Genomic DNA, 21,190 nt, shown 5'->3' on the forward strand with positions numbered 1-21,190 from the left:
CTCTAGACTTCTTGCCCGGTGCTCTGGGTCGGGGCAGACAGGGATTGCAATAACACTCGCCAAGGGGAGACAAGCAGCAAGTAGCCAAATCAGGACAACGGAGGAGTCTGGAGGGGAGGGGGCTTTTTTGCCTTCCCTCTTTTTTTTTTTTTTTTTTTCCCTTCCCATCCCTTCTGGATGCAGAGCCTGTGTTTTGATGCAGAGCCTGTGGATGCCACAGTCTGGTAAGGAGATGACACGCCAGTCTCTGGTCCTTTCAGCCCCTTGAGCAGGGGCCGGGACCTGGGGGCAGTGACGGTTCCCCTCCTTGCACAGAGCAGGGGGGTATCTCTCCCTCTAACTGAGCAGAAGCAGCAGCAGCATCGGCCATGGACAAGCTGCCCCCCTCTATGCGCAAGAGGCTCTACAGCCTGCCCCAGCAGATAGGACCCAAGGCGTCGATCATGGACGAGGAGGATGACAGCGACAAGGACACCCGGAGGAAAAGCATCAGGCTGAAGCCACTGCCTTCGCCCTCTGCTGGGAGCACCCGGGCACTTGGGGGAGACCCCGGCAGAGGGGGGGACCCCGGCCTCCTGGAGACAGAGGCAGGCAGTAAGGGCGCCAAGACCAGCACCAACGGAGACTGCCGCCGCTTCAAAGGGAGCCTGTCCTCGCTGACCAGCAGGCACCTCCACGACGCGGCTGAGGAGAAGAGGCTGATCGGCGGGGAAGGGGAGCCAGCCTCCCCCTGTGAGGACAAGAGCCCCCCTGGCAGTGGGGAGCTGGAGCAGGGACTGCCTGCACCCCCATCACCGGCTTCCCCCCCGGAGCCCCAGCAGCAGCCCGCCCGGGCTTGCTCCTCTACCTCCATCAAAGTGGAAGGAGGTGGAGGGTGCGACCAGATCACCCCAGATGAGGAGCAGAGGCTGGGCCAAGCCGGTTTCATGCAGAGGCAGTTCGGGGCCATGCTCCAGCCGGGGGTCAACAAATTCTCCTTGAGGATGTTTGGCAGCCAGAAGGCCGTGGAGAGGGAGCAGGAAAGGGTTAAATCTGCCGGGTTCTGGATCATCCATCCCTACAGCGACTTCAGGTACAATCCCCCCCTCCTGGCCCACTCAAAACTAGCTGGCCTGCCCCCTGCCCCTTCCTGACTGTGCCCAGCTCAGACCTTTCCGCACAGAGCACACACCCAGGCATAACTTTCCTTGCTAATTTACTAGTCAGAGGAGCTGGAGGACACATCCGAGATCTAAAGTCAAACCATCTGCAGGTTTCGTTTATATTTAAGCTTAATTTTAGTGTCCCCACACATTATTCATTTCAAATTGTGTTTTTAAACCAACAAACGTCTTTCGCTTTGGCTTTTTATAAGGGGAAGCCTCTCTAAGTTCAGTGTAAATGGGGAAAAATGATCCCACCTGATGCACAGCTCTAGACTAAAAGCATGGTGTCTGCTGCTTAACTAGTCCTACATCTCCAGAGCAGATGGGCTGCCTGATTAATGTTTCAGTTCCCATTTTCGTGCCTCAAAGCCCTCTCCCTTCTCCTTCCCAGAGAGTTGGGGAAGGATGTTGCCACTGGTGCTGTTCTGTAGGGCTTCTTACTGCAGCGTTGCTCCTCAGGAATTGGTATGTGCAGGGGACAGCAGCATTCATTAAGAAGGAACTTAACACCTTCTGACTCTTACAGGGGAAGATTTTCTCTTTTGCATCTGTAGATCCTTATTTGCAAAATGAATTTGGATAGGGAATAGTTAACAATGTCTTTATGAAAATAGCACCTTGCTTTCACTCAGACAGCAATGTTTCCATGAAGGTTAATAAGGAAATGAACTTGCAAAGCCTAAAGCCAATTTTTGTGTAGTTCTGTGTAGCAGAGGGGTTGTGTTTGGGTATTTCTGAGTAAAATATGGTCTACTGCACAGGTGAATTGTCCTCTGCAATATGTATGCAAAGTACTGCAATCAATAATTAATTACTTAGTGCAATCAATGGCTAAGGTTTATTGCTTCAACTTTAATTACAACTGGCTTACGTCTCAAATTTAAAAGCATGCAGAAGAACATTATTCAAACACGGATCTATCAAACTGTATGATTTTATTGAATTCTTGGACTCTTCAGGAAACCTTACATTATTCCCTACAATACAGTTAGCAAGATAATTGCAGGAAGGAGCGCCAGGGTGGATGTGGGTGCCCAAAGACAGAAACGACAGAAACCTCTTGACACTACCTTTTAGGGATTTAGCAAGCAGTCCACACGCTGAGAAGATTCAGTACTGGCACTGAACATATTCCTTGATATTTGCTTGGATTAACAAATGTTATTAGAAGGCTACGTGAATTGGAAGACTGCGTTGTCATTTAAATTCAGGGCATTCAAGTATCCCAAGTGCACAGCTGACCAAGCAGATGAGGGTTTCCAGTAGCTACATCATGATACGTAGTCCTTGCAAGTACAATCTTAGTCAAACCCAGATTGGAAAGAGTATAAAATTGCCCACCAGTTGTGACTGATCAAGTCAAACCTCACAAACACAGTGAAATGTGTGAGTGATTAGCCTTGAAAAGAACAAAACCAATTTCATACTCTTGGCTATAGATCTTGTATTATTTACCTCCAGTCTGGAGTTAAAAACTATCTACTGTGCTTCCTCTAGCAAGAGGTTCTCTGTGTGTCACACCCTGAAGGAATTTTGGATTTAGTCTCTGAATTGTATTTGGATTTATGGAAAAGCAGCGTTCAGTTGTGCATCTTTTACGTGTCTGGGTAGAGCATTTATTCCCTTCCATCTTTATGTTTCCAGCATAGAACCAGACCAGCAAACTTCAGAAAGAGCATTGTAGCAGTAGCTGAGGTAACCACCTTGCCCAAGGTGAGATAGTCCTAAGAGTTTATTTTTTTAAGATTCCTAGGAAACCACTGCTTATTCCTTAAAATAGCCCAGTAAATGATGAGGTAAGATTTTATTTCTGAGGTTCTTGGCTATAGGGCCACTCCTAGCCTTCCACAAAGGGATGGAATGTGCAGGCAAGTGAGACTCTCCCGAGCCAGCTGATCACACTGAGTCTGACAACGCTCAAACGTTCGTGTGGATGCAGATATATATGAATGCATGTATGACTCGTTACTCGTTAGTATTAATAATAAAATCCTCCCCTGACGTAGCTTTGCATTTGTGCAGAGAAAGCACAGGGAGTTGGGTCCCTGTACCCTGGTGCAAGAGACTCGCTGCTCGGGGTCAGATTCCGGGTAGGCTGATGTCTTGCCACTTTGTGTTTCTTCTAAATTGCTGCTAGAAGCCTAGAACACAAATGTGTGCTTTCTCCTTAATATGATATATATCAACATCAGATGGGGCAGGGGTAGTGATTGTACAGAGGCATCTGAAGAGGCCAGAGGAGCTGGATGCACTACAGTATGGTCAGTATGGACATTTTCTGGGGAACTTTGTTCACCCCTGTTTCTAGGTCACTGGCAGCGTATCTGTTAGAATATGACTGCCTTTTAGAGAAAGTGCGTGGGCTTCCATGAAAAATAGCCTATGAACAATGGCTGCCTTGAAGGAGAAGAGTGGGAGCTTTCCCGGATTCTGTTCGGGTTTTGTATTCCCTCCTTCTCTGAATGCCACTAAAGCATCTGTCTTGGAAACAACTCACATGAATATGAATAACATTTTTTGACCTCTGAAATGCAGCATATTGCACCAAAGAACAGATATAATCAAAATATTTGCAAGAGCTATATCCTTGACCCAAAGGACTCTTATTTTCTGCTTTGCAAATTACGCAGTGCAATGCGTGATTGCTCCTTGTTATGGATGGGTGCAGATTCTGGAGCGTTAGGATCTTGCAAGAGGCGTTATCCTGCACTTCGCTCTCACCAAGGATGTGCAGCAGCATTTGGTGTTCAAGTTAATAAATATTTAGACCCAGATTTGTTTTCTGTCTTTTTGGAGAACCCAGTTTTACCTCTGAGAGTGAGGTGCATCTCCAGGCGTTTTGGTAGAGCTCCAGACCTCGTGACTCCTGTCTCAGTGCAGCTTGAGATGGGAAGTTTTGAAGGGAACGCTCCAGCCCTATTTACCGGAGCTTGATTCTGCTGCGAAATGACATCGGTGTAATTCCTCTGACTTCATGGAGTTGCTTCTCCTTCGCACTATGTGAGAGGAGTTCCTGTTTTAGAATAGAACAGAGGCTTTCATCATCGTCTGATTAAATTATCATTTTAGCATCTAATATGGCTAATTCCAGTGGCAAATCTATGACCCTCCAAGAGTAAAACAAATTAATATAGATTAAGGCTCTGTTGATTTCTGCTTTTAGTCCATTGTGAGGGGAAAAGACACCAAATGACCTTTATAAAAACCAAACTCGGTGCTCCTGAGTACTCATGACTAATGCAGTGGACTAGTTCTAGAAGCACTTAAAAGGCATCTTAGCAATTTCTAATGAAAATAAGAATACGGGTTCCTATTCTGAGGTGCAGATGTATGTGCTGGAGGCTTGAGTTTATTTGCATCTGTGGTTGATCACACATCGGTGCAGAGCCAAACTGCATTTCCTAGATCAAGATTTATCTGTGACTTTGAAAGCTTTTTCACTGGGTAGATAGAATTGTAATTTATTGCTTAGAGGAAGCATTGATCCAGTACAATTGGTTTAATAAAAAAATTCCAGACAAACAATGATCTATCTAGTTTGTAGCTGACTGAAGCATATTGGTTGTAGCTGCTATCCAGAATTGCTTGCAAAAGAGTGCAGCATGCTGCTTTTAGAAGGGCCTGAGAACAGATACACTATCTGAAGGACCAAAATAGTCCAAACAGTGGATGTAAATAGAACTGCATATTATTCACTGCCCAGTAATGTATTAACTTCTTCACAGAAAAAAAAAGCTGCTGCCTCCTTGAAAACAATGGCAAATATTCCACTCAATAACAGTCCCATCTTCAGATTTTAAAATTTTTCTTTTCACTCTTCTCCCTTACTTGTAATACTTGTCTGCAAACAGATCCTTTTTTTTTCATTTGCTTCCTCTGCCAGAGCCCCCTCTCTGCTTGGGAACCTGGAGAGATTTCTGTGGCACCCAAAGAAATAGCTGCTCAGGTGCGATGTATAAGGTAGGGGAATTCCTGAAGAACAAAATCATTCGCTCCCCTTCGTGGTGCTCCAGATCCCTGAGCAGTGTCATTCCGACTGCCTTCTTGCAGGGGGAATCAGTGGGATTTACTAATTCCAGTACTAAATACTGAACACTGGTGAGATTGAGCAAAAATAAGAAGGATGCGCGTTTACCTTTTCCACTTTCCTGAGAAGAACTGATTTCCAGAGTGGAGACAGTTCATGCGTAAGCTTTTCCCTATTTTTTTAGAAGGGTAAGCAGTTTGTGAAGCACCCAGCACTGCTCTCTGGCTTTGGCAATTCACTTAGGTGGGTGGTGCTCTCCCCGCTCTCAGACAATAAGGCCTTTTTCTTTACCTGCTGCGCAGGATGCTGCTGCTTGTGCCGGCCTTGCTTCCTGCCTGTCCACATTCAGAACCTGCCCACACTGGCAAACTCTGATCTCGTGACTTGCCCACTGCTCATACCAAAGTCAAATGATTTAAACTGCCCATTGTGGGAGCCTTATGTACAGCAAATCGAAATTCTGGTTCAGTGAAACCTCTGCTGACAGGGAAAAGTCAGGGAAACAGTTGCATCAGTAGCAGAACCTGTGCCTGTTGTTAGAAACAAAGACAACGCCCCAATCAGGCACAGGGTTGTTGGCAGGCAGCTCATAGACTTGGCTGACTTCTTGTCTTGTTCATGCAGATGGCAGTTCCCTCAAAATAGTGTGGGGACACTGCTGGCTGAGGAAGGGGAGATGCTTTCCTGAAGTCAGATCTCGCTGTCTTTACTGCAGACAACTTTCCTGCCAATTCCCAGGGCGGTTTTGCTGGAGCAGAACGAGAGGATCCAAACGGGAATAATATAAGGGATAATCCAAATCCCGCTGAACAGCATGGATTGCGCTTCTGTTGTCTTCAGTGGGCTGTGAACCAGGCTGGAGGAGAAGAAACATGAGCTTTGTGACCATGAACTGGGGGGACCAGGCTAGTGCAGCTGTATTTCTGTCCATGAGCAGGTCATCACATGCTTCTTGCCCTACTTCACGTGTCGTGAGGCAGAGGATAAAAAAATCCCTCGCTAAACAATCAATGCGGGGATATAGTTTTTTGTACGAGACATGTTCAGGTACTAGAAAAGGCAGCAGTTGAAAACAGGAAAGCCTCAGTAAATGAAACACCTCAGTGTATCACCCTAATATGTTTTAAGACTATTATCATACAATATTATGGTATTTTCATGTATGCTCATGTGCAGAAAATGAGATGGAAGAGTATCCATAAATACTAAAGCAAGCACTGACATTTAAGGAAGTGCCGTGATTAAGATTTTCTGTATAAACTTAATTCAGGTCCTTCGTACGAATCTGCCAATAGATAGTTATCTCTTCCACAGAAGCCCATGCAGTGCACATAGGGTTGGTTTCTTTGTGAAAAACTGTTTAACATTTTCTGCGTCTCGCCTTATAAGATAGCATACCTTATTTATTATATCTTATTCAGATCCTATCCTGAAAGAAACAGATTAATTTCCTTGTGGCCTCTTTTTAATTTGGCACTTCTAAAATATTCAACTCTCATAGTAGTAAACGTTCATTTTGCTTTCTGACACCTTGGCTAGGAAGCTGGTACTATCATCCCCAGTTTATAGCGACATGGCAGAGACTCATAGAGATTAAGGTCAAAAACATTCCTTAAGTTGGTGTAGTCAATTTGAGGACCTGTTTTACAGAGTACAGAGCATTACACAGCATACCTTGTGTTCAGGGCTCTGCCTTTCTGGATGCTTAGTCAGGAATCGGACATCGCTGTGACCCAGAAGACAAGGGCATGGAGGTAATCACTACCTGTTCGAGGAGTAATGGGTGCTGTAAGAGGATTGGGACGTTCTGATTTGGCCCATTTCTTAGACTTGCTTGGTGAGCAGCCAGACTGAGAAATGGGCATGCTGCTCCCACCCACCCTCTTCTCAGACCTCTGGTGTTTGTTAATTTATCTGTTGTTATAGTGAAAAAAAACCCCATAGCTGTAAACAATGACATAGTGTTCTCTTTAATCATCACCTAAGAATATTATTCTAATTACAGTTTTGGATTGAGCGATTTGCCTAACACCTCTGCAGGAAGTTTTTGGCAGAGAAGGAATCTCATCTGCCCTAGCCATCACATCTCATTCTGCAGTTCCTTATCTCTTTTATTGCAAACCTTCCAGGTTGTGCAAGAAAGGAGCTCCTATAGAAAATCTATTTCAAGCATACATCTGCCTCAAGCCCTTCCTCTCATCTTCCTCGTCAGAAGCATGAATTCTATGGGAAGAACTGTTTTGATTCGTGTCGTGACTGTAACATAAAATCTATGTACAGCTAACCTCCATCCTGCTATTTCATAACCTGAGCTTTTGACTTTGCAGTCTAATTTGTAAAACAGTGGTTTTGTACAGTTGTTAAGGTTTTGAAAAACAAATCAATCCCCATCCTCACCATAATAATATCTCTGGGTTCATTAGCAGGTATGGCTCTTTTGGAGGATACGCTGCTCTGCCCTCTGCTCTGAGTTAAGCAATGGCCATAGCAGGTAGTTACAGCAAAAGAACGATGATTCACCAGATTCTTGGGTTACTCTCCAGGCTTAGAAGGGAAATGTGCTCTGCTTATTACAAACTCTCCAGCTTGTTTTCTCTCGAGTACCAAAGCATGACGCCTTCTGCCCCACTCTCTCCAACCTGTTGTTTTCCCCATCCCTCACTTCAAGTTTGTGTTTCTTAGCCCAGCATTCCCATCTCCATTTTCCGGGCTTGTCATGGCAGGTCTCTTCTCCAGCCAGTCATAGGTGCCAGTACCCAGCTCTTCATCTGATCACTGTTTTCCACTTCACCTTAGATCTTGGCGATGCCTCTTCTCCCCTGCAGCCCATGCTCTCGTTGCAGTACGTTGTACTTGGCACTTAACTCAGTCCAGTTCCCTCCCTTGTCAGTCTCCATCCTTCAGGTTTTTTTTCTGGGTAAGTCTCCCCAAAATACTTTCCTTTCCTTCTGTATATTCTTAGTTGCTATCATCCTTCTGACTCTTCAAACTATCTCAGTTTTCTCAATCACTGCTTTCCTTCCTGATTTAAGAACAGATCACTTTGCCTAGTAATTTAAAACCCTTCCACATTATCCCTCCTTCCATCCTTGGACACTGTCAGCCCAGCAATGTTTAGAAGACTGCCCATTTTTTATTTTTTAAACTTGAAATATCTCAGTCCTTCGAGATAAGCATTTAAATTTATGAATTTGCACACGAGCGCTACCTCCTCTGCATCAGTGTGAAACGGATTTTATTTGAGGGGAAAAAAATGTGTTTTCTAAAGGTGTTTGTTGGTAGGCACACAGAGAATCAGTGTAGGACTTTTCAGTACTATTATAAGCAGGTAAACTTGCGTTTTCAGTTCACTGTTACTCTGGTTAGGTAGCTACTGCTTTCTGTTGCACTCAGTTTTTTCTACTGTAAAGTCACTGCTGCTGCACTGAAATCCATTTATTATACAGATAAAAGAGTGATCTTTGTCTGGAGATAACATAGTGTCATTTTAGCTTGAAACCATTGAAATTTGTCTTTGTTTCTGATGTGTTATGAGCATCTCATTAGCAAGCCCATGAATCCCTCAGTTTGCTCTTGAAACTGCCTATCGGAGCTCTTATCTCTGCCAGAGCATAGATTTCTTCCTTTCTCTTATTTTTGAAAGCTGTGTTGGTGCCAAGGCAGTTATAGGTCAATTGAGTTATTGTTGGTTCTAATTGGCACTCTAACAAGCTATTAAATCAATTTACCTACAGATGAATGTCACTCAAAAAGAAAGGTGCCAACTCCTTTTCTGTCTTTGAGAACTTCAAAAAAACCCCATTTTCACGCAGGAGTGTAAGGGAAAGGCCAGTCCGTAAGGAAGTGGCTCGTGAGACCACAAGGTTTCACTCCAGAGTATTTATGCCACATGGCCCATGGCTGAGCAAGGGCCTGTGTGCGTCGGGGTGAGGCTATTTCCAGAACTCAAGGCCAAGAGGAAGAATTAAGAAAATGACTAACTCTGCCAAATGCTCTTCTATCCCTTCCCTGGTTCGTAACACAGCAAAGGCTAATTTCCATGCAGAGAAATCGATGTCCTCTTCTTCTCCTTTATCAGTTCTTGGTGTCCCACATGTGTTCCTGTGACTGGTGATGCAGGTGTAGTATCCACAACTATCTTTCAAATCAGGCAGCACCTGGCTGGTGACACCATTACCTTTTCGGTGTCCAGCGACGTATAATTCCACGAGATTTACTTGCTCTGTGTTGCAGAAGAGTCAGAGTTATTATGGTGAATGGGGTTGATTTAAGTTCTCTTCTGAAACGTTTAGATAACCTCTTCCTCTAGCAGCAGTACAGTGCTCCTTCCCACATTATCCGAGCATTTCTTAGCAAGACGGTTGTAAAACAGTTGCTTTTCAGCCTACAAGTCAGGACAAGGTTTCTTGACCAAGCGGCACTGCAAGTTCCTCCTGGGGTCTCCAAATCAAAGCTGCCTTATATATGCCAAGCAATAAGCACTGCTCAGGTATCCTTGCTTAAGAGGCGCATTGTTTTTTTGGTGAAGGCAAAGGCAAATGAGAGCGCAGCTTGGCTCTGTGCGGCTCCACAGCTCCGCAGTGCTGACAGCACTAAACCCAGGGGTTTGTCAGCAGACAAAGCAGTTAGGGCTCCAGAAACAGAGAGCGCAGATGTGTGCCGGGCTAACAAGGTGCTATTATAGAGACCTTTTTCTGCCCCTTTTCCACATTGAAGGGTTTGCTACCCGGGAAGTGCCTTTACAAATTGAAATTATTCATTCCGTGCAGTATGTTCAGAGTGGCTGACATCAAATCTGGTCACCCCGTGTCTGGTATTAGCACCAGACTATAGTAAAACCAGGCTGTTCACTCCTGAAGAGATGCTGCCTGCAGTGGGGGAAGACGGCGCGGGTGAGAGCAAAGCAGATGAACATCCAAAGGGGAATTCCAAGGTCAGCTTGAGGGCCCACCACTTGGACATTATAGGGGACACAACTGCTTCCCCAGCGATACACAAAAGCTAATCTCATTTGTGGTGACTCGTCCAAATGTGCTAATTAAGGATTTAAATCTCTGCTTCTTTGGATGGAGAGGTTGTCTGTGTTTATGCATCTATTGTTAAAGAGCTTAGAGGCAGGCGAGGTGCTGCAGGTTGCCAGCTGACTCGAGTGTAGGAGCTATAACTCCTTTTTTTTCCCAATGTTCACAGCTGTGCTCGGGGTTCTTGTGACTGCCAGGAAATCAGTAGCTGTACACTGAGTAACTCCTTATCCCTGTACACAGCTCCAATGAGACTGTATGCCGAGGAACTCGGATGGGATTCAGTTTTCCTGGTCAGAGCTGCTGAGCACTGTTACAGTCGGATGCCCATTTCCACCCCCTGCATGTTTGGGGGATGGAAAACCCAGTGAAGTGCATTTGGATTTGCCTGGGTGTGGGAAAGAAATGTCTTGCAAAGTTATCAGTGCTCCAAAGCTTGCGCGGGAGATAAGAGCTGCATTCCAAAGACTCGGAGACTCCACATTAATAAGTCCCTTCCTCCCAGCCATTGCTTCCCACATGGTTTCAGGGCAAGGTGCTAACTCATCACAGCGCTAACATCATCGGTACCCAGTGCCATGTCTCATCTGCAAAGGAGTTGTGTGCGCGCCTGCGTACGTGCGTGTCTCCGGGCGACGGGAGGAAGTGGAGCCCCCTCGTTACCCAGCCCTGCTCTGCCTGTTCTCTCAGCCCTGGGCCGGAGGGAGGGTGCAAAGCGCAGGGGTGCGGGCTGAGGGAGCGCAGTGACACCGTGCCTCTCTGCGGAGAGGCAGAAGGTGCGTGAGGCATAGTGAGGCAGTGCAAAGGTGACGCTTCCTGGTGGTGTCAGGATTTGGACTAGCTCTCCCAACAGTCAAAGCGATAACAGAAATGATAATGATGATTGATGCTATGCAGCTTTTTTAACAATAGCAAACCTGCTTTCATTAAGCACAAGTTCTTCATGCTTGATCTTTCCCCCTTTGCTTTAAAGCACTAATGTGTGTCCAAGTTCCACTTCTATTAATATTAATAACCAGAGGAATATTTTTTTCACCCGTGGTTTTCTGTGAATTGTGGGGAGGACAGGAGAAAGGACCAATCTAGAGTACAGCTCATGGTCTGTTCCTCCTTGACGCCTATACAAACCATTTGTATCATTCTCCCGTGCTGATTCAGCTGCAGATACACTTGGAATCATAACAGATAGAAGGACAAACTGGAAGGCAGGTCAGGCACCTAATTTTGACCCTGTGAGCCATCCTGAACAGAATACTCTGTGCCTTCATTTCTCCAGCTTTGAAAAGGGGGTGATGGTACTGCCAGGGGCCATGGAAGATGCTGTAGGAGTCTCAAATATTTTAATGTCACAGAAGATGCCAGAGTAGATGTCAGCAAGGGTCTTGTTAATATCTACAAGGCAGTTTCATGGGAATTTCTTCATGATTATCCTTTTCTGTGTACCGCTGTAGATCTGGTTATATTTGTTGTCCATCTTTTGTTAGGGCCACACAAATGAGTAGATCCATGTACTGTTAGGGGATTTCTGAATAATTGGATCCTTTGTCTTAGTTAGGAAACTGGTTACCAACACCTGTGCAGTTCCTTGGATGGTGCTATATTGTGTGGCACATTTAGAACTAGGCTGGAAAAAGACAGAAAAGGGAGAGACAAGATGAATTTTACCTTTTGTGTCCATAAATGAGAATTGTGCAGTCTCTGCATGGGGTTTGGAGATGCTCTAAAAAGAAACTGTTCCATCTTTTCCTCACCGGTAGCAAGGTGTGCTACCCTTCACTTTGGGAATGTGTGGCTTCTTGACTTTGGTAAATACTCCCGAACAAGAGGTCTGGAACAGGAGCTGGCAAGATGTCTGTCCTTTTCTGTGGTGTGGCACCTTTAGAAAACACCCCGTAAGCTCATCGACTGTTGAATCTTTCCGATAATCTATTGTGACTCTTGGCTTTTAGTGCAAACACAAGGGTGCTTCAGATCCTGCCAGCCATGGTTAAGGTGATACACTGTGGATGCTGTGGTTAGAGAGCAACTAGGCTTGTTCCACAGTGGGGAGTTGGAACAAATGCCTGGGTCAAAGACATACTTAAATCAAATTCCAGATTTGGCAGTGACTGTTGGCTCAACCTGACAGCATTTGGAAAGTTTCTGACACTCAGTTTTGCAAAACTTCATGTCAAATTGCCTTGTTCGGAGCTTCTCTTGGTGTATTCTCATTATGACTGGGCTCCTCCGCTGTCTCTCTGCACCACAGACGCTCTTCTCTCATCCACTCCTGATCCATCACCTGAATGGGGGGAATTCCTCTGGCTTCTTCTTGTCTACATACATCGATTGAAAGCTGGGCCAAAGCGTAGTCTTCCAAACAAGGGCAGTTCTGCTGTTTGTGTTCCTTTTGTGGCACAAACAAGAATTAAGGCTAATGGTGGCAGATGTGGGTATGGCCTAGGGCTCCTGCTTTTGAACAGGGGATCTGGAAGCCTCATCTGCAAGTAAACTCACACAGCAAAATCTGCACTGCAGACAAAAAAAGATTTGCCTTGACATCATCTGCCCTGCTCTGAGATCCGCAGTCAGTCAGGAGAGCAATGCACAGCTCCCAGCCTCAGTAGAATTAAGGCTAAGCTTCATCATGAGCTAATGCAAGCTGTTCCCACCCCAAATAATTGGCTGCTGGATGGCTTTGTGTCTGTCTAACCATTACTGCGTGTGGGTGGATGTGTTATGTGTGTGTGAATGAGTCTGCTTGGGGAATTAATACATAACATTGGGGGTGCATCTAATAATACAGTACCTTGTGAATGATGGGGATGTGAGAAGCGTAAAACAGAGCCGAACACATCAAACATCTGCACAAAGAGCACTCTCCCTGGTACCACAGGATGGTTATTCCTGCGTCCAGACCACCACTACCTCCCACCGTAAAACACCTCAGGTATCTTTCCAGTCCTTTCTTTCCCATAGCTGAAATTTAAAAGCAGGAAAAAAAAAAAACGTGGTGAAATTTCTCACAAGCTCCGTCCCCACAATGGGCACAACCCTCTTTGCAGGGCAGAGCCCCCCCTGGTGAATAGGGAACGACAGAGGTGTTGGCTTGTCCGTAGAGATGGAAGGCAATGCCTGTCCGTGAGCATAGCTGTTGGAGACACTGATGTACAGAAGTCATGCCTGACTTGGGGAGTCGGGAGATGTAACCCCTCTGGGACTTGGCAGCTGTTAGAGGGTATTATTTTCACGAGGCTGAGCTGTTCTTAAACACTTCCTCTAGTGTAATCATCACACACACATTTTCTCAGTAATGGCAGGCCATCAGCCTTACTTTCCAGGCTTCTTAGATAAGATGTACAGAGACAAGCTGTGAAAGAGCTGAACAAGATGCCTTGATGTTAGTCATTCACATTTCCTCAGCTCGGCCCATGAATAAGCTTTAGGCCTCGCTTTCTGTACACATCCTTGTGGCTGAGTTTTTTTACGGTAAAAAGCACCTCTTTTAAGTAAGGACAGGTAAGTGGAAACTTATGCCTACCCCAGAGTTAGATACTGAGATCTGCAGTTTCCCTGTTAGGGAGAAGGACTGATGGTTGGCTATAGCTCTGTTTATAATGGTCTGAGGTGGAGCATAGCTTTCCTCCAGCTGGGCACGAGAGGAGGGGAGAGAATTCTTCACAAGCTCTTTGAAAACTTGTTTTTCAAAGGAAAATTTGTCCTGCCTAGCTCAGAAAGCGGAAGGGAGGATAATCCAAATTCATAGTTTCGTACAAATATAAACTACCCTGACCGTTCCAAATCCATGGCTGTTGACAGAACAGACTACTAGCCCTTACAGGCAGCCAGCTAACGCTGCGAGTAGTTTTAGGACAGTTTAAAAGCTGTGCTTCAGCTTTATTCCTAACCTGCCCTGAAGCAGGAGCTGTATGTTCTGCTGTGTGCTGCGCAACTGCTGCATTTCACCTCAGCATTAGCCTTGCTACAGTGCTGGGTAAAAGGATTTCTCCAAACGTTGGCGTTCTTGTGGATGCAGAAGGATAGATCATCCTTTCTTTGAAATTAGTTTTTATCAGGAGACGTACGGAGGCAAATTCCTTGGTGAGAATCCACTGCCGCTAGTGGCACTGGGAATCAGTTCTACTCCTCAGAGCTACTTGTGGCCTGTCTCTCTTGTACATGGACCTCTAAGGTACATACAGGCGCTGTGTCTAGCACCGTCTGGGACCTGCTAATATTGCAACGCAGTGAGAGATACCAGATCACATTCACATTTTGATGTTTGTGGAATGGATCTTCAAAGCTGCATGTAGGGAGCCAGCTCTCTTGCTACACTGGAAGTATTTTAGAGCACTGAATTTTCTGCTCTTCGCCCACAAAATAGCTATTTCTGATTCAATGATGTCTTTCATAAAGGAGATCCCTAATTTACAATCTGAATATCTAATGAACTAAAGTGTTTTTGGATATACGTGAGAGCAGAGCTCATTTGCGATCTCCTTGTCCTGGACTCCAGTGAGAGACCTTCCGCTGTTCCCCACTGCAACCAGGGAGAGCTGAGGATGTTGGCTGGAGTGAGGTGCAGAGCTTTCTTCCAGGTCCCCTCGTCACTGACCCATCTTTCTACTTCTCTTTCTCAGCCTCCCTGTGATCTCTTGAATGCCAGCCAGTAGGGCTGATTCATATCACATACATTTCTGGTGGGATGAGTTTGAAAGAACACAGAGGAAAACCCTAGCTTTTGCCTTCCTACTAAGCTTACTTAAACAGAAGGACTAGATTAACTAAAAAAGAAGAAAAACACAGAAATCGTGTAATCGGACGTTATTGAAGTGCCCAAGTTTCCAGCTAATTTATATAATATACTAGCACATCCCCGCTCCTGCTGAAATCAAAGGTTAAATCAGTGCCTGCTACAGTGGCCTTGAAATTGGGTCCTGTATGTGTAGAAGTGAAAAACTACAAGTATATTTCATGTTTTAGAGAAGAGGGCCTTGGAGAGTGCGTTCTTGTGTTGCTGCTTCGAAAAGCTAGAATTCATTGAGACATTGCTGCCATCGCAGGTACCCAAAACAGAGCAGGGAACAGTCTTGCCTCTAGGCTCCACAAGCAAAGGATAAGACATGTCTTTTCTTTTGAGATACAAAATTTAAAAGTCTGTAATAGTCTTTAGTGGTGGTAACTTTCAGTACCCAGAGCATGCTTAGGTTCTTTTGGGGTTTCTTCTTCCAGACTTGGGATGGGAAGTACATCTTTCTAGACTGGGAAGGAGGGCGGTGGCATCCGCAAAGCGCCACTGCTCGTTTTGCACCTGCATGTGCTTCTCTGGGCTTCAGGCGTGAATAGCCCCTGTCCTCAGCAAAAAGGGGAAAAGAAGATAGAAAGAGCTCCGTGATGAGTCCCTGCCTTCAAGTAGGGGGATTTAAAATTTCAAACAGGATCAGGTAGATTTAAAATATACACTTACACCTCATGTGTCAGTGGAATCTGCACCTTAAATAGGCAGGAGAGTGCTTGAATATCACTGCCTTGGAATAGGTACCCGTCCCACTGTCCTTTTGGGAATTGTTTACTGTGGCAACAAAACTACTTGCGTGTTCCAGTTATACCTGAAGTCCATGGTATTATATTGGTCATATGTCCAAAAATCTTTAAAGAGATTGTTATTTCACATTCATTTTGTAGCATGTCTGAGCCCTGATGCTGAAGTGCAAATACAGGTGGGTTTTTTTCATTATTTATTGGGTTTTCATGACTATCATATCTACACTGTCCCAGCTGTTTGTAGAAATAGTTTTGTAATATTTCTCTGAAATAGCAAGGATGTATATTCCCATTTTATGCCTGGAAAACTAATATACAGAGAAACTACATTACTCTCTAGAGAGTTGCTCACAGAATCTGAACTTCAGTTGTGTAGACAGCACAAGTGAGAGGACTGTCCCCCCTTTTCCTGCAGTGTCCCTCCAGGTAGGATGGAAGCTGGCAGGCTGGAGCCTCCTGGTTACATATTGATGGAAAATGGGCTGCATCAATCTGAATATATTTCTGAAACAACTTGTTTCTGGCAGGTTGTTCATTCTAAAAATATATTTATTTCTAATTGCTGAGCGGAATGCTTAATGAATTCTTCCTTCCCAAGAACAATTAATCAAACAAATGATTTAGGGCTGGCACTTGCTCCCCCAAGGCTCAATGGCTGTGTTCCATTGACTTAAATAGAGCAGATCAAGCCCAGCCCATACTGGAAAAGATTTATCTAAGCATTTTTTAATGGTGCCCATCACTATTTGTCTGGATGTCTCTGGCAGAAAAAGACTATCTATATTGGAGGAGCAGCACCAAACGTTACAGTAAAGTTACAGCAAGCTACCGTGTTTTGCAACCAGTGTTTTCTTCTTTTGTATATTGTTTAAGGAGAGGTATTATGCAAAGTCCTGTTGATTGTAATGGGGATTTGCAATGGTGAGGAAAGGAGGGGCTGCAGTTACAACTTGCTCCACAAGGTTTCTTGACTGGAACAAACTGGTAGAGCGAACTGGGTGGGTGACTGAGACCCTGCAACTGCAAAGTGGATTAGAACTTTGACAAAGGAGAATCCCCTGAGAATCCCCACCACACCACAAAGACATGCCCTCTTTACAAAAGATCAAAAGTCAGAAATTTGCAGTGTGTCCTGGGAAGAGCGGGAGAGATCCAGCAACATCCCGAGTCTTGGCAAAAGCCAGATATGTGTTAAGTGAAAATGCGCAGATCCGCTAGGACTGGCTTCCTTTGCAGGGGTGCTATGCAGCGTGCTCCATGCCACACAGGAGGATGAAAAGCCAAAATAGCTCCTACCAGAGTGACACCAGGGAGGAGGCCTTATATGCCCTGAATGTGGCCAGTGAATTTTTTATATTCTGTATAATTGGTGATTCAAAGCATCATCTTTGGGCAAGTGTGTCTGACTCTCCTTTCTAGGGGAGAATATATTTTAAATGTCCAGTTTCTGAGTTTTTCCTATCTCAGAGCATGCACTGAGTCACAGAATCACAGAATATTTTTGGTTGGATGGGACCTTTGAGATCATCGAGTCCAACCAACAAAAAAACCCAAAAACCAAAAAACAAAAACAACAAACAAACAAAAAACCACACCCAAAAAACCCCAGAACACCAACACCAAAACCAAACCAAATGCCCACAACTACACCCCACCCCACCCCCAAATGGACACAGCCCAACAATCTTAGGCACTAGAGCATGCCCTGAAGTGCCACGTCTACACGTTTCTTAAATCCCTCCAGGGATGGCGACTCCACCACCTCCCTGGGCAGGCTGTTCCAGCGCCTGACCACTCTCTCAGTAAAGTCATTCTTCCTCATATCTAATCTAAACCTCCCCTGCCCCAACTTCAGACTGTTTCCTCTGCTCCTGTCGTTATTCCCTTGGGAGAAGAGGCCAAAACCCACCTCTCTACACCCTCCTTTCAGGCAGTTGTAGGGGGCCATGAGGTCCCCCCTCAGCCTCCTCTTCTCCAAACTAAACATGCCCAGTTCCCTCAGCCTCTCCTCCTATGACTTGTTCTCTAGACTCCTCACCAGCTTGGTGGCTCTCCTCTGGACACGCTCCAGCAGCTCAGTGTCCTTCCTGTAGTAAGGGGCGCAGAACTGAACACAGCACTCGAGGTGAGGCCTCACCAGCTCCGAGTACAGAGGCAGAGTCCTCCTCATTTTTCCCCAAGTCTCCTGCTGCCTTTAAGCTTCTGTTGGGTTTCCTCATTTCAATGCAGAAATGTTTGAGGGGACACCAAAGAATAGTTTTTCGAGAACTGGAAAGGGCTTTGGAGCACAGTGGCTCCTTGCGTAAGGAACTGCCTTTGTGTGGAGCTGAAGTGCTAAGGTGGGAGCCGAGTTGAGCACCCTTAGACACCGGCAAAATTCCTGCTCTCTCTTCTCCTTTCTCCTGTGGACCTGCAAGAAATAACTGCCTCTCTGTGCCTCAGTTTCCCCAGCTGGCAGATGCTGATACTCAGCCACCTGCCATAAAGTGCTTTGAGGTCAAAAGGAAAAAAAATCCCTTGTGAGCTACGTACCATTTCAGTACATGCAGTAATTAATTCAGCAGCCGATGTTTGGAGGGGATAGTGAATTCACGTGGATGCCTTAGATCAGCATAGCCTTAGCACAGTATGTTTCTTCTGAGACCTAAAATAATCAGAGGCAATTGGGCTTTTCTTTTTTTTTAACTTAACTGCTGCATTTTTAGAAGGTGATTCATCTCTTGTCTGGGGTCTCGGATACCTGAATAGCCCCAAGATCCCAGCAGCATTAGTCTTTTTGAGGATTCATTGTGCTCCAATCCAGCCTGCATAAGTCATTGCAAACAAGAGTCTGATGTTAGTGGCAGGAGAGTTGGGCAGGGAAAATATTTTCTGCTTTTGAAACTGAACCACACATAGTTACTACTTCCTTAGCATTTCAGATGTCTTAGTCCCTTCCACCCCCATATTCTCTTCCCCACAGAAAGAGGCTTGTATGGCTGGCACTTTGTGCTGAAGCTTGGGTGAAACAGTAATGCCAGCATTAACATTTCCACCAGGGCTGAAAGTAATGATGTAAATCAATGTTCTTCTGTTGGTTCTCAGGGAGTAATACTGATTGACAGGAGCCAAAGTTTGGAAACGCTACAAAACATATACTCCATCCATCCCAATCCATGGTTCGTACACGTTGTTCCTTGGCATTTCCTCAGCCTCTCAAAGCCATACTTCTTGCACTAGAGTTGCCATCCCTGTTGGCCAAAATGTTTTTAACCCAGCAGCAATACCTGTTAAAGAAGGCATTTGGCTTGGGAATGAACTCTCTCTTCCAGGCCTTCTTACCCCTGTGCTATGGAATCACTAGGTGTGGGGTGAAGTGTCCTTGTCAGGGATAAAAGCTACATGCAGGGAACGTGTTCTCTCACTATGGCTTTTTCTCTCCTCAGTGAGCAGGTGGTTTAGGAGGTTTTGAGCCTTTAGAGTAACACAGCTTTCAATATGATCATTCCAGCAGACCCTTGGAAAACCCCAAACTACTTTCTGTTGCCTCTTTCTGGCAGATTTTTGGATTCCCATCCTGCCATTAAGCAGGAAAGAGGTTAAACTCTTCCTCCCTCCCCCATCTGGCATATCCAGGGCTCACGCAGAGGGGTAGGAGTAAGCGTGCACAGGGGCTGAAATCTGGCAGATGCTGTTGCGTGCCTCAGACATAAATCCTGGTAATTCTAAAAGTTAACGAGGGAATATGAGAGACCACGTGTGCCTTTTCCTGCAAGCAGAGGTGTCTCTCATTGAGTAAATGGCTTCATGTGGCTGAACAACATGTGGCTGGGTCAGGCTCAGGTTTGATCTGTCCTCAGGCACAGGAAGCTTTTCATCTATTTTTTGGTCTTTCATTGTAAACTGGATGTAAATGGCCAACTACTCAGCTAAACTACGTACATAGTTGTTTCTAAGGCTGCGTAAGCCTTGGTGACCTGCTGTGGAGATGGTTGTCCTAGTAGTGCATGGTTCAAAAGCTATGGTGGGTAACCCAGACCTGGGTCTCCAGGAGCCAAGATGTTGTAGTAAGAGACCTTCTGTTTCACCTCACTTTCCATTTGGGGAGACTGGAGTTGTGATTCCTATTCAACACCAAGCTGTAGAAGTCTTTCTCTCAGCCTGGCAGATGACTTAGCTGTCTCCTGCATGCATTTGTCCCCTCTTTGTGGCCTACTGCAGAGCATGAGGGCATGTTTGTCAATCCAAAGCAAAACAACTGCTGGCAGAAAGCAGAGTGATGTCCCCTCCACTCTCCCCCACTTTCTAAACTGATTCTTATCTAGTTACGTGACTCATGTCATCTCTCTGCCCTATTTTAGTCTTTATATTTAGTAAGTTTGGGTTCCTGGTGGTGAGGCTGACATCCTTATCTCATGTAAGATAATAATCTCATAATATCTCATATTATGTCAAGAGAGCCATGTCAGTACAAAATAGTTAAGAACCCAGCCTGTCGTCCTTGTAACTTACCAAGAACAGTTGGTGGAAGGTACCTGTTCCATCAGTTGGTGTTATATGTCCTCTGCCACTCTTGCAGTAGCATTTACTCTGAACTAATATCCATACATACATATATCTGTGTCATCTATATAGATGTAAAGCCTCCACCTGCAGCACTGAATCCTGTAAGTGTGAACTGCTGTTAATCCTCTGGCAAGTAAAGGGGAAAGATCAGGTTCAGAGAAGTTGCCTTTGAAATCTCTACCAGTTTGTCTCCAAGAAATTGGAGGGTAGGCACTCTGAAATAAGATACAGTTCCTTTCCTTCATATACTTGGGTACAACTCAGAATCACAGAATCTTCTTGGTTGGGAGGGACCTTTGAGATCATCAAGTCCAACCAAAAAAACCAAACAAACAAAAAAGAAAAACCAACAAAAAAAAGAAACAAAAACAAAACCAAAAAAACAAACAACACCCACAACCACACACCACACCCACCCCCAAACAGACACAGCCCAACAATCTCGGGCACTAGAGCATGCCCTGAAGTGCCACGTCTACACGTTTCTTAAATACCTTCAGGGATGGCGACTCCACCACCTCCCTGGGCAGGCTGTTCCGGTGCCTGATCACCCTCTCAGTAAAGTCATTCTTCCTAATACCTAATCTAAACCTCCCCTGCCCCAACTTCAGACCATTTCCTCTGCTCCTGTCGTTATTCCCTTGGGAGAAGAGGCCAACACCCACCTCTCTACACCCTCCTTTCAGGCAGTTGTAGGGGGCCATGAGGTCCTCCCTCAGCCTCCTCTTCTCCAAACTAAACATGCCCAGTTCCCTCAGCCTCTCCTCCTATGACTTGTTCTCCAGACCCCTCACCAGCTTGGTGGCTCTCCTCTGGACACGCTCCAGCAGCTCAGTGTCCTTCCTGTAGTGAGGGGCCCAGAACTGAACACAGCACTCGAGGTGAGGCCTCACCAGTGCCGAGTACAGAGGCACGATGACTTCCCTACT

At 45.5% G+C, this 21,190-nt stretch overlaps 1 protein-coding gene across 4 annotated transcripts in view; it reads left to right on the forward strand.

The window, feature by feature from the left end:
* The first annotated feature begins 368 nt into the window (after window positions 1-368).
* Window positions 369-21,190, forward strand: part of HCN4 (hyperpolarization activated cyclic nucleotide gated potassium channel 4) — a 108,244-nt gene continuing 87,422 nt past the window's right edge. For all 4 annotated transcript variants that reach the window (XM_074155910.1, XM_074155911.1, XM_074155914.1 and 1 more), the window contains exon 1: window positions 369-1,072. In XM_074155910.1, coding sequence (XP_074012011.1) covers window positions 369-1,072 — 704 coding nt within the window. The remainder of the gene's footprint in view (window positions 1,073-21,190) is intronic.

This window comes from Numenius arquata, chromosome 11 (genome assembly GCF_964106895.1).
Source record: "Numenius arquata chromosome 11, bNumArq3.hap1.1, whole genome shotgun sequence".
NCBI lineage: Eukaryota > Metazoa > Chordata > Aves > Charadriiformes > Scolopacidae > Numenius > Numenius arquata.